Raw genomic sequence first — 15,541 nt, 5'->3', positions numbered from 1 at the left:
AGTCTCAGTCTCACGCATGTATAGGCAAAACTGTATCAGACCGGTGTAACGTTGATAAATCTTCCATTGCACAGAATGATTTTTGTAGCAAGTGCAACAAATGACAGTCGAAAGATACAATTACAGTGCTGCTATTAATTTGCTTGGTATAACCGCATTTATAGTTTTCTACAAATGCAATCAATCAAATTGGCCTCCATCGCTCAACCAACGCTAAAGGTAACATTACCTAGGTCCTTATTGATATTATAAGATTAACGTACCTGCAGTAAAAACCAAGCATGTCCGATAAACATCCTCAGATTTATTTCGGCTTCAAGAAGAAATGGAAATTACATTTCATGTGAACATTGTCCTATCCTTTTTAGACGTTCTCTGCGGTAAACAGTCCTTGTAGGAAGCGTCCATTGTTTTTCCAACCCACTTTTAACTTCCAACAAAATTATGTCTCACTGCAACGATGCGCCATCTAGTGGACAAACGACTACTTATCGCCAATTCTGGAAATGCAGCCATGATGATGATGATGAATATTTATTTTTGGCTTTCTTTTAATCCTACTGAATTTGTAATTATGTATCGGCCGTTCTAATACCAATAGTATGTGGGTGCCTGTGTGTGTGTGCATGTGTATATGTGTGCACCGCCATCTACAGGCCAATGAGTGTACAGTCACTAAATGTACACATAACCTAATTTTTTTAGGACCCCCCCCATGGATGAAATTTTACGAAACTTGGCATACCCCCAGAGAATGCCAGTTCAATCATACACATAAAATTTGGTGCAGTTCTGAACATCTTAACTGAAGATGAGGGCGATTAAAGCAGAATAATATTGCATTTTCATTTTTTACTGGGGGGGGTGCAAATCACAAATGAGTGATTATGGGCCAGGTTGATGTGGGCCCTTGAGACCAACATAGACCATGAAAGATTCTTCATCCTCAGTGCCACGGTTCAGGTAGTTATTTAGGAAAAACTGCTTTTTTTGCGGTTCGGGGGGCCCAGCACGGGGGGGGAGTGGCCCCCAGGGACGAAACAAAATTTTTCTGTAAAAGTCTAGTGGGGCTACATACCCACCAAATTTCATGTGCCCCGGTGGTTCGGTGTCCTGGATATCGTTGACCAAAAATTCAGGAAGTAGATGACGGGGAGGGGGGGGGGGGGGACTTTGACAATACCTATATGACCGCTTCGCTAGCGGCGGTCATAATAATAACATAGGAAATTAATGTGACTGATACAATAAAGAAGCAACTCATAGGTTGCATGGAGCAGTATAGCAGTTTCTTGTCTGTTAGCCTCACTGTGTATGGTTTATATTCTGACAATACTGCCAAGTAGCATACAGAATACAGAACACACACACACACACACACACACACACACATGCGCATGCACGCAAGCACACACACGCATGCACGCACAGATATACACACACACTCATGCACACGCACTCACAAACACTGTGTGTGTGTGCAGTGTTTCCCCTACAATGTATTCAGCAGCGGCACAGCGCCGCTCCTGGAATTCAAGCGCCACTGCAAAAAAAGTTGCCTAATTAAAAAAAATAAAATAAGTGAACTTCAGGAACAGCTGCCATTCATTTCATGTCAACAAATAATAGTAGGCTAACGTTGAAGGCGCAGTCAGGGATTCCACAGGAGATCACGCTTGTTTGTGTTTATGTTTAAGTTTATTAGCAGACGCAATTTTGTGCAAAAACGTAGCATACATTATGTTAACCAAGGAACCAAATTAAACACGCCAGCGAGATAGCTCGCCCCTACCTTCAGTAGCCTATTCCTAGATAAATTCCACGCATTGTTTCGTTTTTGTTTGTGATACAGGCAATTCTTTCAAGCCCTGTGTTGCTAACATACCTAGGCTGTGTAACTAAGGTCTAGCTAGCCTATTGGTGGGTTTAATTGAATTTGAGTAATAGGATACACAAGCATTTACATCTGAGATAGTTTGTAATTCCTGTAGAGCTCACCAAAATTATAGATTTTCTTCGAATTTTTGACCATTTATTTTACCAAATGACATGGGAAACATAATTCATTTCATCCACATATTCTTATGCACCATGCACAACAACGCTACTAAGTTAGCTTAAAATCGTGAGAATCAAGCCAGCGTCACGGGCCGTCACGGCATTAAAGGGACACAGGCACTCAATTCGACTTGCACAGCACCAATACAGTGTAATGGCATGAAAGAGAAGTCTATATAGTTTTTACAGTGCTGTGCAAAAGTTAAGACACCCATGCTGAAATTGGCTAAAGGGAGGAATAAAAAACATATTTTGCCTTCTGTCTTAAGTCCTTGATTAAAAAAAAAAATAGGACATCAATATCAATTATTTTTTAATGTCATGTATCGTAAATAAATTTAAATGTTATTATTATATATAAATGTCTTAACTTATGCACAGCACTGTAAATTCTAAATAGTAATAGTTTGTACAGTGGCCTACGGTGTACAGTTGTACAGTGGCTAATACTAATAATGTAAATGAAAAAGGTGAAAGAAAAACATGAATAACCCTGTTCAAGTACTGCAATAATCATGCTTTGTAAATGCTTGTGTTGATGGTTATGTCATAATTTGTAACTCAATCTGTCCATTTCTTTCACAAAATCCACCAGAAGTCACCATTTATGGAGTAATTTTTTCAAATTTTTTTATGGGTTTTTTTTTGGGGGGGGGGGGGGGGCTTCCTACGATCAACAGCACCGCTGCTGGAAAAAATTCTAGGGGAAACACTGGTGTGTCTTATACAGAGTGTAGAAGTGTGTGGCTTGTGTGTAATGTTATGTGGTGTAAATTATGTGTGTTGTTAAAGGTTTTTATGTTCGTGTGTACGGTGTGTGTGTGTCTTATTGTCCGTTGTGAGGTACAGTGTTTAGGAAGTGTTTGTCTGACATAGATCAATAGCCCACCATCCAACACACCAGCCCATGTCAGCACACACTTCAACGCACTCTCACACTCAATACTCATAATACTCACATCACAGCAAGTATGGACAGCAGATTTCCCATTTCCCATCAGTATCACATCACAGCAAGTATGGACAGCAGATTTCCCATCAGTGCGCCCCTTTTGTAGTTTTGTTCTGTAGTGTCTGGTGTCACTCTTGCTCCCCTTTGCTGTCTTTCACTTCTGCTTTCAAAATGTTCATTCACCTTTCCCGTCTTTTCTCTATCTCTTCAATCTCTCTCTCTGTCTCTCTATTTCTTTCTCTCTCTCTCTCCCTCTCTTTCTCCTTTATCTATTTTTCATGCCCCCCCACCCATTGTTTTTTTGTTTTTGTTATTATTCCTTTTCCGTTCCTCCATCGCAGCCATCGAGGACAGAACCACTTTGTCTTTTCTCTTATTTTGTTGTTGCCATAGTAACAGTGGCTGCTCGGTGAAATGTTTAATGCCTTGCTTGTACACTAGGCTTGGACAAACCCCCCCCACACACACACACACACACACACACACACACACACGCACACACTCGCACACACACACACACACACACACACACCCCGCCATGATGTGCACACTTCGCTCCCGCTGGTTCGACTACCCAGGGCGACCAGAGAGAAAGAGAGAACATGCTGAAAGAGCGGTTTTAATTAAGGATGTTTTAGTCACAAAGAAAACACTTTTTACAGATGCTTTGAGTATTTTTGTCCGCAAGTGTTCATTTTCTTTAGGGTGGGGAGCCTCAACTGTGAAGAAAGTGTCTGTGTGTGTGTGTGTGTGTGTGTGTGTGTGTGTGTGTGGTGTGAGTCTTGAGTGTTGGAAGCAGAGCACTTAGTTATCTGGTCAAAAGGAGCTGATTGGCTGAAGGGTCCTCACACCTAGACTGGTGGGCCTTAGCCTCTGTAGATTTGATTATCATCTGATTGGAAGGTCATTGTAAACACACACACACACACACTGCTTGATCTGTGTGACTGCAATATAAAGAGAGGTGGACAATAATGTTTGCTTAAAACAATTAACAACAATCATTTCATTAAAGTAATACAAACATAACAATAGCAAGAAACCATGTCTAGGGGTGTAAGTATGTAGACTGTATGTATAGATGTATGTCAAATATATTTAAGTGTGTGTGAGTGTCGAGGGCGTGTGTATGAGAATGATCTGAGGGGAAGATTATTTTGCAGAGGGAGAACTGGAGCTGTTTTATACACCCCACCTTTCACAGATGTGGACAGTCAACTAATCATCTAGCCAGTGCTGCCTACTGTCCACGCCCCACCACCACACAGACTAAAGGGTTGTAACACACACACACACACACACACCAGTACCCTATAAAAAACATCGCTATAAGCTTTTTGTCCATGAGTGCCATATGCTTCATTGGCGCTCGTAAAATGTTTCCAGTGGCCGGGGACACAGCCAGGAGCCTGACATTCAGTGTCCACTGGGTCGATGCAGCAGCCAATCGCCTCCTTCTTCCCCCAACATGCGTCCGATAAATTACTCAGGCCTAACTGACTGCCCGCTCACTAAATCAACCAATCAGGTGTTCAGCCCCGGCCGAGTGGCTCGTAAATTAGTAGGTCAGCTCTCCGCTCATCATTGGTGCTGAGTAGCTTTATCAACCCATCAGGTCTGATTCGCTCATCAATCTTATGATCCGTACAAACACAGGGCTGTTTTTTCCCTGCGTGGACACTCAAATCACTGTCAGGAGATTTAAAGTGGTTTGTAGGCAAGGCATGGCACATTTCTTTTTTACAGCACAATTCATACACATTGGCAGTTTACAAAAGCTTTACAAATACAGTAGGTAAAAGAACAGATCAGGGAGAAGAACAGGGAGAAGCAGATAAAAGAACATGGAGAAATAAAGGTACTTGCAAGTGACTGTGCGTTCTGAGGTATAGAGGGATTAAAAGGATGAGGAATGAGAGAGGGGGGGGGGCAAGAGAGACAGAGGGCAAGAGAGAGAGAGAGAGGGCAAGAGAGCAGGAACTTGGCTGACGGCTCCAGCGGTGTTTCATCTTCACCGGGGCGGCGTGGGGAGCTCAGAGGGCCTGGAGGGGGGGGGGGGGGGGGGGGGGGGAGGGGGGTAAATTGCTAAGATCGTCTGATGGAGAAAAAGAGGGAGTAGAGTGAACTTTGACGGCACGCTCACTAGTTGGTCGAATCCTCCAACCCTCCCACCCCAACCCCCACTCAGCAGGTGTTCATCTTCAGGCCTGTAGGCCTCATTAATTACCCCAACAACACACACACACAGACTGTCAGTTCCATCTCATTGTCTTAAAGAGTTTTAGCTGTCTCTGTCTCAGTTTAACCCACTGCATTGGTCCTCTCTCTCTCTCTCTCTATCTCTATCTCTATCTCTCTTTTCTCAATTTCACCCACTGCATTGGTCCTCTCTCTCTTTAATTTCTCAGTTTAACCCACTGCATTGGTCCTCTCTCTCTCTCTCTCTCTCTCTCTCTCTCTCTCTCTCTCTCTCTCTCTCTCTCTCTCTCTCTCTCTCTCTCTCTCTCTCATTTCTCAATTTAACCCACTGTCTCTAGCTGATCGAAATTACATAAGCCTAAAGCTTTGATCTAAGGCTATATATGTTAAGCCTATTGAATAACTTATTATAGAATACAAATCATTTTGTAGAAAGATGCATCATCATATGAGATCTGCAACAATGTGACTCAAAAACAGTCTTTGGTAGCATAATGCAGCGTTTCTCAAACTGTGGGTCGCGGAGACATGCCAGGTGGGGCACGAACTGACGTGAAAAACAGGAGTTTTTTATTTATTTGTTTATCTGTAGCCTGGGCCCAGGTAACACCTGATGCGCAATGGACGCACTGTGTTATTCACAGGGAAGCGCTCGTGTCAAGGCAGCTTAGTTAGTCCCGACCTACATGAGATTTTGAACGTTGTTGTGAGAGTGGTGAATTTCATCAAGACCCGGCCCTTAAAAGCGCGTCTATTCTCCGCACTTTGCGAAGAGATGGTAGCTGACCAAAAGGCTGTACTGTTTCACAGCGAGGCAAGGTGGCTTTCCCGAGGTAAAGTGCTGTCGCGCGTGTTTGAGCTACGAGTCGCCTCTTCTTGGAGGAAGAGCGCATGTTTGAATCTGCAAGCACGTTCACTAATGAACATTTCTTGACAAAGCTGGCCTATCTTAGCGATATATTTGATATACCTTAGCGATACATTTGAGTTAAATGTCCAGTTACAAGGCAAAGACAAGCACCTACTTCACCTAGCAAATAAGATTACTGCATTCACCAAAAAAACTTGAGTATGGGACAGGCGCCTCGATCGCGACAGTAGGCTTATTATGCCTTTGAGATTTCTGAGCGAAATCGCTGAAACGTCTGATTGGGAGCCACTCTTGTGATCCCATGTATTAAACAGTAGGCCTACATCACATCCCTGCAAAGTTTATTTCAAAAATATTTCCAAACCAGCAGTGCTCAGTATGACTGGATTATGTATCCATTTAATGCAGCATGTTGGTATTTCCTTGAATATATTGTACAATGCTGTAAAATGGCCTATGCTTCCTAATATGTTGCTGGAAAACAGAAATATATGTGTTATGTATTTATTTATTATTATATCTGCAGCACCAGCTGATTTTAACTCTGTTGAAGAGGATATATTTAGAACTTGTCATTTTTTCAATAAATTTGACAATTTTAAGCTTGACCTACCACTTTCTTAGAGTGATGAGGGACAGGTGGGGCACGAGAATGCCCCCTTGATCAAAGTGGGGAATGAAAGAAAAAGTTTGAGAACCACTGGCATAACGGACATGTCCTTCTGTCTGCTACTCGTTGTCTAGCTGTGTGGCATTCTGAAATGTCCTTAAATTCAGGACCATTAGCCTATCGCTCGTTTCAACTTGGGACCTCACAGTCAGGATTATCATTTGTTTATTCAAAGTCTCAAGTCCAAAGTAGCCTGGGCTATTCGAAGTGTCAGTTTTTTGCACATTGTTTTTATGTCATTTTGAATAGCCACTGCATACCCGTGTTTGTTGGCCTGTTATTGCAAAATCCGCGGAAACCATTTTATGCAAGAAAACTGCATACATTATTGTTGAGGTCGGACATGATAACCATCCAAATATCTTGCATCTTGACCCACACTGTGCCTTGATTCAGTGCTCCCAAAACTCTGCTTACCCTCTCTGTCTCTGGCCCTGCACTGTGCTGTGTGAGAGGGGGAGTGGCTACAGTAGAGCGGAGAAAGCCAATGTGTGCTTCTTTTACCAATATATTTAACATTATATTTTCATTACTTATCAACGTCAAACTTAGCACTGCATTTACTCGTGCCCGTAGCAAGGCACCTGTCAAGTTTGAAATCAATCGGACGAGCGGTTCAAGAGATATGCGAATAACAGACTTTCCTGTAATTTAAGATAAGCGTGTCTACAGTATGTAACATACAAAAAAAAACATCTTGCTTGAAAAGTTAATAGCATAAGGTTGGACTTTAAGAAACGCCATTTTTATTTATTTTTTTATCTTTAACAAGCTTCTTATTTGGAACATCAATCTGTGGTGCTAATTGCAAAAGGCTAGATTTTAAAAGTGATAACATGCTCTCCATTGATATTTATATAGACAGCTTGTGTGTGTGTGTGTTGGCTTTCTGTCGCTTTCTCTGTCTCAACCAATTACTGTTCCTTGCAGCCATACTGCTCTCCTCAGTTCCATTACTAGCACACACACCCATACTCTCTCACACACCTACGCAGAGAGAGAGAATGAGACCGTGTTTAGGAGGGCAGTGGAGGAAAGCCCTGAAGTCATTATTGTGTCTGCCTTAAAACCATTTACCTCAAAGAAACCGTTGGCAACACTGCAAAGAACAGAGTGTACCTAGTGCAAAGACTTGAGTGGCGGCCATCTTAATACCTGTCCACTCTTTACATGATGTATGTGACCGTACAACAGCAAGGCTCACAAAAAGGCACACTATATCACACCAGACAGACAGACAAGACAGACAGACAGATCCATAGCTGAATCCAGCCAAGTGAAAATTGATTCGGCCACGCTAACAGGCAGCTGAGAAAGCACCAAACAAGCTGAGATTGAAGGCGAAGCCTGAGATTACAGGCGCTCTCGATTTTCACAGCTGGGCAGCTAGAGAAGGTATTAGTCAGGAACATGTCCATTTGGATGGGTGGCAGAAAGCACAGGACCACCCGAGCAAAACACAAAGTGAGAGGGAGGAGGAGGAGATGGGCCAGTTCAGGAAGTGGAAGAAGAAGAAGAAGAAGGAGACGAGGAGGAGGAACTGTCGGTTCATACACCTTAAGCTGGTTGCCAGGGCGACGGTCAGCGGGCCAGCGTGCAGCAGGCCGTGGTGATCAGAGGCCACAGGGCTTGTGTGTGTAGAGCATTTCTTGTGGAAGGCGCAGGCTAGCAGGAGCTGTGGGTGGAAGCGTACGTGGGCATGCAATTTGTGTTTTATGTGTATGCTTGTGTGCACATGTGTGTATGGGGGCAACACCTGTACACATAATCTACTATAGACTATAATAATAGACTAAACCAACCTATTAACCAAAAGCAGCTTTAAATAGCGTTTGCAAGCCAGCTTTGCCGACAAAGGGTAATCTATCTGATTAGATATCAGTTACTGGATCTGTTGTATTCCTCTTTACATGCCAGTGGAACTCAATTTAGTGAAGCATTTAGACTGACACAGCCGACCTACACACCACAACACACACACAAACACACATGCAAACACAGCCACACAAACACCACAACACACACAAACACACATGCAAACACAGCCACACAAACACCACAACACACACAAACACACATGCAAACACAGCCACACAAACACCACAACACACAAACACTCGCACAGCTGATTCCTAAACTACAGTATTAAATACATTTATTGCCGCTTTTGTAAGGTAATTAAACGGAGCACTTTGGCCCACTACCTGTGTGCCAGAGCTTCCATTTAGATTAGCCGCAGTCTAATTAAGCACAAGCTTGCCTCTTCTTCCCTCTTCCAGCGCTAGTCTCTAATGGCTGGCCAGATTGATTTAAATGCAAACTAGAGAGGATTTAATGAACTGCTTGCTCTCTGTGCATTCTCTCTCTCTCTCTCACTCTCTTTCTCTCACTCTCTTTGCACCCTCAATTCACTCTGCTCTCTCCCTCTCTCTCTCTCTCTCTCACTCTCTCTCTGCCTTGCTAAGTATTTAAAAGGAATTTTCTCACTCGCTGACAGGTTGGCAAACATCTCGGAGGGCCATTCTTTTTCACATGGTTGTTTGTGTTGTGTTTTTAATCACCTTTTGAAAGTGTTACCTCGCCACATTAGAATAACAGCATTAGAGAGAACTGCAGATCAAACAGAGTTCCCCTTTGGAATATCAGAAATGACTGCCCCTGTAAATATCTTTTTTTCTTTTTAATTTTTGAATCTATGTGGCAGGTCTGTAATAAACACCCCCATTGCCTCCTGCGAATTAACATTACAGAGGTCTCCTGCTCGCTTGTTTGAAGTGTGAAAGTGTAAGACAAACCTGACAGGAAGAGGTATTGTCCTGCAGTGACCAGTCCAACAAATGAGGTTGCTGACCCTGTCGGAGATGTGTGATGGGCAGTTAATGACGTGGGCAGATAAATAGTTTGTGCATATGGGTTCCCATGGGACAGTGACCATTGACTGGCTGCGCGGGGCCCATGGATAGGTTGATCAGGGTATCGACAGTGACACAGACCATTGGCAGATAGCTTGGGTTATCGATCGCCTATTGACTTCGCCGCCGAAGGGTCACCCCAGTGGCATGTCATTGATTGCCTGAGATTAGTTGAGTTTGCTTACAGCACAGAGGGGATTGGTGTAAGACACATGGAGATTCAGTGAGACTTAGGCATCCAAGCCATCGAAGGGCACGGTGGCATCAAATGGATGGTGTCAGTTGTGAAATTGTGTATTTTCTTATGGTTGGGCAGGAAATGTGTCTAGTGATTATGTGATGAATGTGTATGTGCCCTGTGTTGCGTACTCCAGCCATCACTGGACGCACTGGCATCGGACGGAAGGTGAAGTGGGCAATTTATTGTGGCAAGGCATTGTGGGAGAGCTTCAGGTTCATTCACTGTGGTTAGGCAAGGCATTGTGGGAGAGCTTCAGCTTCATTCACTGTGGTTAGACAAGGCGTTATGGGAAAGCCTCAGCTTCATTCTCTGCCAATGTGTTCTGTGTTGATGCATACACTTTGCAATCTGTATTGGTAAATTGTTGTGGTTGTGCGTGTCCTGTGATTTGATCCCCCCCCCAGATGCTGGTGACCACGCCAGAGAAGTGGGACGTGGTGACGCGCAAGAGCGTGGGCGACGTGGCGCTCTCTCAAGTGGTGCGGCTGCTCATCCTGGACGAGGTGCACCTGCTCCACGAGGACCGAGGACCTGTGCTGGAGAGCCTGGTGGCTCGCACCCTCCGACAGGTACGTCTGCCGTGGTGCACCTGGACACCCCTGTGCACACCTGCAGCTCAGGACACTGAAATAGCATGTCTCATGGGTAAATGGAGGTGTCTGCTAGACTTGGCAGTACAGTGGGACAGGGTATTACTCATGCGACTCTGACCCTCCGAGATGAATGTTTATAGATGAATGGAGTATTTTTTTGGTTTAAATCAATACTCAAGGTAAGTTTTATGTTGATTGAGTAACAATGTGCAACATAACAGTTCAACAGCAGTCAGTACAGTTAACTCAATCCCTGACTATGAGAAATACCTTTCAATGATGACTTAATGAATAAGGGGCATGCCTGTTACTTGATCTGAATATGGGTGCATTCAAACATACTACTTGGAAAAGACTAGAGGTAAATTCTAGACTTTTGTCTAAACATTGTGGTAGTGTTAATTTCGTCAGACGAGACGAGAGGAAATATGTTCGTCAACGACCTTTTTTTTCATGACTAAGACGAGACGATGACGAGACGGCAGTAATGTCCTGAAACACTGACTAAGACTATCTTAAGATGCATTATTGTTGACGAAAAAAGACGAGACTAAAATGTTTTGCATGAAATAAAAACTAAGATAAAATCTCTTCATTTTCGTCTACAAAATGAGAAGAGAAGAATATCTAGCTGTTACGTTTTCAAAATATTCCGAATGAGTTCATAGGCAACAGCTTTCCTGTAGGCTAGTCTACATGCTGTTGCTGCAACCCTGTGGCTGCAACACGAAACTACATGGAACAAGAACACTGGAGATTTCTGTCAGAGTTAGCAAGCTAACTACCTAAGCTTTATGCCACAATGCTACATACCCAGAAGTTGAAGCTTCTCATACAAATTAACATCCCCCAGAATGTCCATACGAAAATGTTCATCATGTAATGTCAACTATTTAACTAGTTAGACTGATGATGCAAAGTTTGCTAGCAAGTCAGCTAATATGGAAAGTTCGCTAGCAAGTTAGCTATGGATAAGATGGAGAGTCTGTTTGGGGATTGTGTTGTGTTTGGGCGCATATCGCCATCTAGCGAGGCGGAGTAAAACATTAATATCTTGGCCTACTGACAGTGTTTCTCAAACTTTTTCAGTTTCAGGACCACTTAACTAACCCTAGCTAAAAAAAAAAAAAAGATTAGACCTACTTCAACAGTAGCCTATAATTAGTCTACACAATACAGCCTACTCACTGAACCACCTTGCTTATTGTCTTTGCACTTTGCTTATTGTGTGGATTCATACTGTATGATTTAAACTGGCATATCTTACATAGACAGTGTTTCAGAACTGTTTTGACATACAACTTGGTTCAATATTGCAAACAACTCATCTATATTATATTTTACCACGTCTGCTCGCGGACCACTTGGTATAGCTTGCGGACCACTAGTGATCCCTGGACCACACTTTAAGAAACACTGGTCTACGAATGACAGTGGTCCAGTCAAATCTTTTACTGTCTATGGTCAAATCCCAGCTGAGCTATAACTGTAGCTCGACTTACCTGTGCATGTAAACATACTGACTGACAAAAAATCAGAATGAGTAATTATAACAGACGAGTAGCCCTGTGGACACATAATATTGTTGGAAAATTGAGATGTGTGAAACACTATTAGACTCAAATGGTAATCAGAAATAATTTGTTATAAAAAAAAAGACTAAAATGTGACTAAAACTGACTAAGACTAAGATACCTTTAGTTTTCTTTTGACTAAAACTAGACTAAAATGACGAGACTTTTAGTCGACTAAAACTTGACTAACAAAAATTATATTTGAATGACTAAATATGATAAAGACTAAAAAGGACATTTCGTCACAAGACTAAGACTAAGACTAAATTAAAAATAGGTGACAAAATTAACACTACATTGTGGGTGTATATTGCCTTGTACAGTATGTGTGAGTGGCATTTGAGTGTGTGTGATTTGCTTTTGCTTATGTGTGGATGTTTGTGAGACAGATGGTGTGGTTGCATTTGTTTATATGTACAGTGGGTCCCCGTTAAGTTTGGACGGGTTCCTTCATGAATCACGATCCCCATTTTCTCAGCAGAAATGGCACAAACTGCAGTTGACACAAACAACCACAAGGTGTCACTTGGGTGCCACTACTATTTTTGATGCGACTGACTTACTGCTTCCATGACGCAGCGGGGGCACGGGAACTTCAATTGATCACGGTAGTTTAAGCTTACACTTGACAAAACATTGTAATATGAAAATGTAGATGCAATTGTTGTAAAATGGTGCAGCTCCTTTAAGAAAGCACCGTGTGCAGGGATGGAGAGAGAGAAAGCGAGAGGGGATAGGCCTATGTGTGTTAGAACTAAGCGTGTGGAAAAAGTACGTGCTGTTGAGACTGGAGCGAGTCATATTCAAAATAATGCAAAAAAAAAGCAATTATCCTCATTCATTGCAACCAAAGCATGACTGCTTGCCGACGTTCAAACGAAAAATATATCAAAGCACCTTTTGCGTTTGAATGTAGCACGAAAAAATGTTTAAACAGATGGACAAATGATTTAGCTAATTGATTATATAACCTGTACACCAGCAATTGTTGAACATTTACCTGTACAAGTACATTGACAGTAGCCCAGCCTAACAGCATGTTGTAGGCCTACTGTAGAAATTTCACTTAAATTGCAACCGCAACATGCCTGCTTGCCAACGTTCAAACGACAACGAAAAAGATAATAAAACAACAAGAGGGTTGAGTCTGAATGACACTGAGTTTTTAGACACTGAGTTTTTGTAGTTAAGAAATATTTTCGTATAAAAAAAAATGGTCATTCTTCAATCTCCTTCACTGACGCCTATGGAAAAGGCTTAACGTCCCAAAACAACGATCAATGATCATCAAATTTCTCTCTCACATTGCTCCTCATAACCATCTATAAAAAAAGTGTTTTTTCTTTTCTTTTTGAGCACATCCGAATCCCAGGACATAACGCACTGGACCTTATAATAGGCTCGAGATATAATTCCAAAGGGGGCAGATATGGGCCACTGCACTTAAAACTTAAAAAGATGAAGCTTTCCGAACTTTGAAATTGCGATCAGTGACTGGCATCGGGTGAACGAAGCTTTTCGAAGTTGAACAGGCTATTAAAAACTATTTGCGCACCTCCATGTCACAGGAGAGACTGGGCTCTCCCTTCTATGAAAAAGACGTTAGGCTACCTGCAAACTGGCCTATGATTTCATTGCTGAGTTTGCGGCAAAGCAAGAAAATGTTTTTTTTCCTGAGTCAGGATATGGCGAGTCAGTGTCATTTATTTGTCCAATGTTAGCCTATAGATACAGACCAGTACATCTTATCAATAGTTTGAATGTCGTGTGTGTTTCTGCTCATTGACAAATACCGTTCAGCACAATGATTCATGCCCAATGAATTCCCCCTGTTAAAGTGTTCGCCTTTGTTACACTATTTGGTTTCGTGATGTAGCCTATGATAAACACCATATGGCCAAATATGTGACTCAGCTAATGTTATAGGCTATACAATTGAATTTCCCCTCTTAAAGGCAAGCTGGTGTAGCTTATTAGACTAGGCTACTATTAAAATACACCGACGGTAGCCTTGGCTATGTGTAAAGTAAGCTATCGCATGATTTCATGCACGTAAGTGAAAAGGGCCTTGCATCTGTCAAGTTCGCACAGGGCCTCGCATCCCCTTGCGACGGCCCTGCAGCTCCTCCTAAGACAGCGAGGAAAAAGTTAAAATACGCGATAAACCCGGGAAAAGTTGACAGGTTTGTTTCGGTCCCGGTGATTATTTGTGAAATTGTGCAAACGACAGCCTTTTCAAGGCATTTCAAGGAAGGAGTCGTAGCATGCAAGCTCCCAAATTGACCCAGTAGCCTAAGGCATCAATACATTGTTGGGACTGGGGAGGATCATGCGTTTTTTCTCAATCACTTTGGAGGGTCATAGAAAAAATTCTTGCTGGCGAGGGAGGATCACGTCTTTTTTGACTAACGCTCCCAAAACTCCTCCGGTAGCCCCTTAATTAAATAAATAACGAACAGTCCCTAATTGATTAATAGCCTAGGCCTACACCAGCAATTGTTGAACATTGACCTGTACAGGACATTGACAGTAGCCCAGCCTAACAAGCAAATGTTGCAACATACATCAAAAGACGCAATTAATCAGAAATAAATAATGTAATCTGCATCGCTTTATTTAACAAACTGCAAGCAACAAGAGCATTGAGTTCGCTGCAGGCCAAACCCAAGAGCAAAGCCTATCTGTTAAGGCAGTCGATAGGCTTTATAACGAGCTGTGTGCCTGGAAAGACGATAGATGACGGCTCTGGTCATCCCTCCCCCCACTTCCTGTAGCCTACCATTATGAAGGCCTGTAGCCTAAAACGACTCGTTTCCGTTTTGTGACATTAAGCTTTTTCACGTTAAGCCCCCCTCCCCCATCCCCTTCTTTCACAAGCAGTGGGGGAGCGCGGGGCACAAAGTAACACTTTTTGGAAGACAAAGGAGGGTTCTCCGCGCTTCTGTCGTTTGGCCACAATCCGTTGCAACCAGGCCAGGACAGATATTTTAGAGAAGAGAGACGCCGGTGCAGCTCAGATGTCTTCTTAATTTTCTTTATTCTTCAGTAAAAGCTGCAGAACATTATTAAACTTTGACTAACATTTCGATGTGTCGATGTTTTTGACTAACGAACATCGAAACGTTAGTCAAAGTTTAATAATGTTCTGCACCTTTTACTAAAGAATAAAGAAAATTAAGAAGACATCTGAGCTGCACCGGCGTCTCTCCTTCTCTTTTTGGCTTTGGCTAAATATTTCTAAAATCATTTGAGTTTCACTAGTCACATGTTTTAACAAGCAACACTTGTTATTGAACTAATAACAGACGTGTCGAAAATTGACTTTATTTTCCATACGAAGAAATAACATATGCAGAGTCTAACCAAGGTCAATCTTGCCAAAAAAGCCCTCAAACCTGAAAACACATGAGGCAAAAGTGCAAAACATCACAAAACTAAACACAAAACTAAACTAACACGCGCATATTTTTG

General features: G+C 42.4%; 1 protein-coding gene across 1 annotated transcript in view; it reads left to right on the top strand.

The window, feature by feature from the left end:
• ascc3 (activating signal cointegrator 1 complex subunit 3) overlaps positions 1-15,541 on the top strand; it is a 195,417-nt gene that overhangs the window by 81,934 nt on the left and 97,942 nt on the right. Inside the window, 1 exon segment of the mRNA XM_042106573.1 lies at positions 10,308-10,472. Within this exon segment, the coding sequence (XP_041962507.1) occupies positions 10,308-10,472 (165 nt within the window).

Source organism: Alosa sapidissima, chromosome 10 (genome assembly GCF_018492685.1).
Source record: "Alosa sapidissima isolate fAloSap1 chromosome 10, fAloSap1.pri, whole genome shotgun sequence".
In the NCBI taxonomy this organism is placed as follows: Eukaryota; Metazoa; Chordata; class Actinopteri; order Clupeiformes; family Clupeidae; genus Alosa; species Alosa sapidissima.
This window is presented reverse-complemented; position numbering and strand designations above follow the sequence as displayed.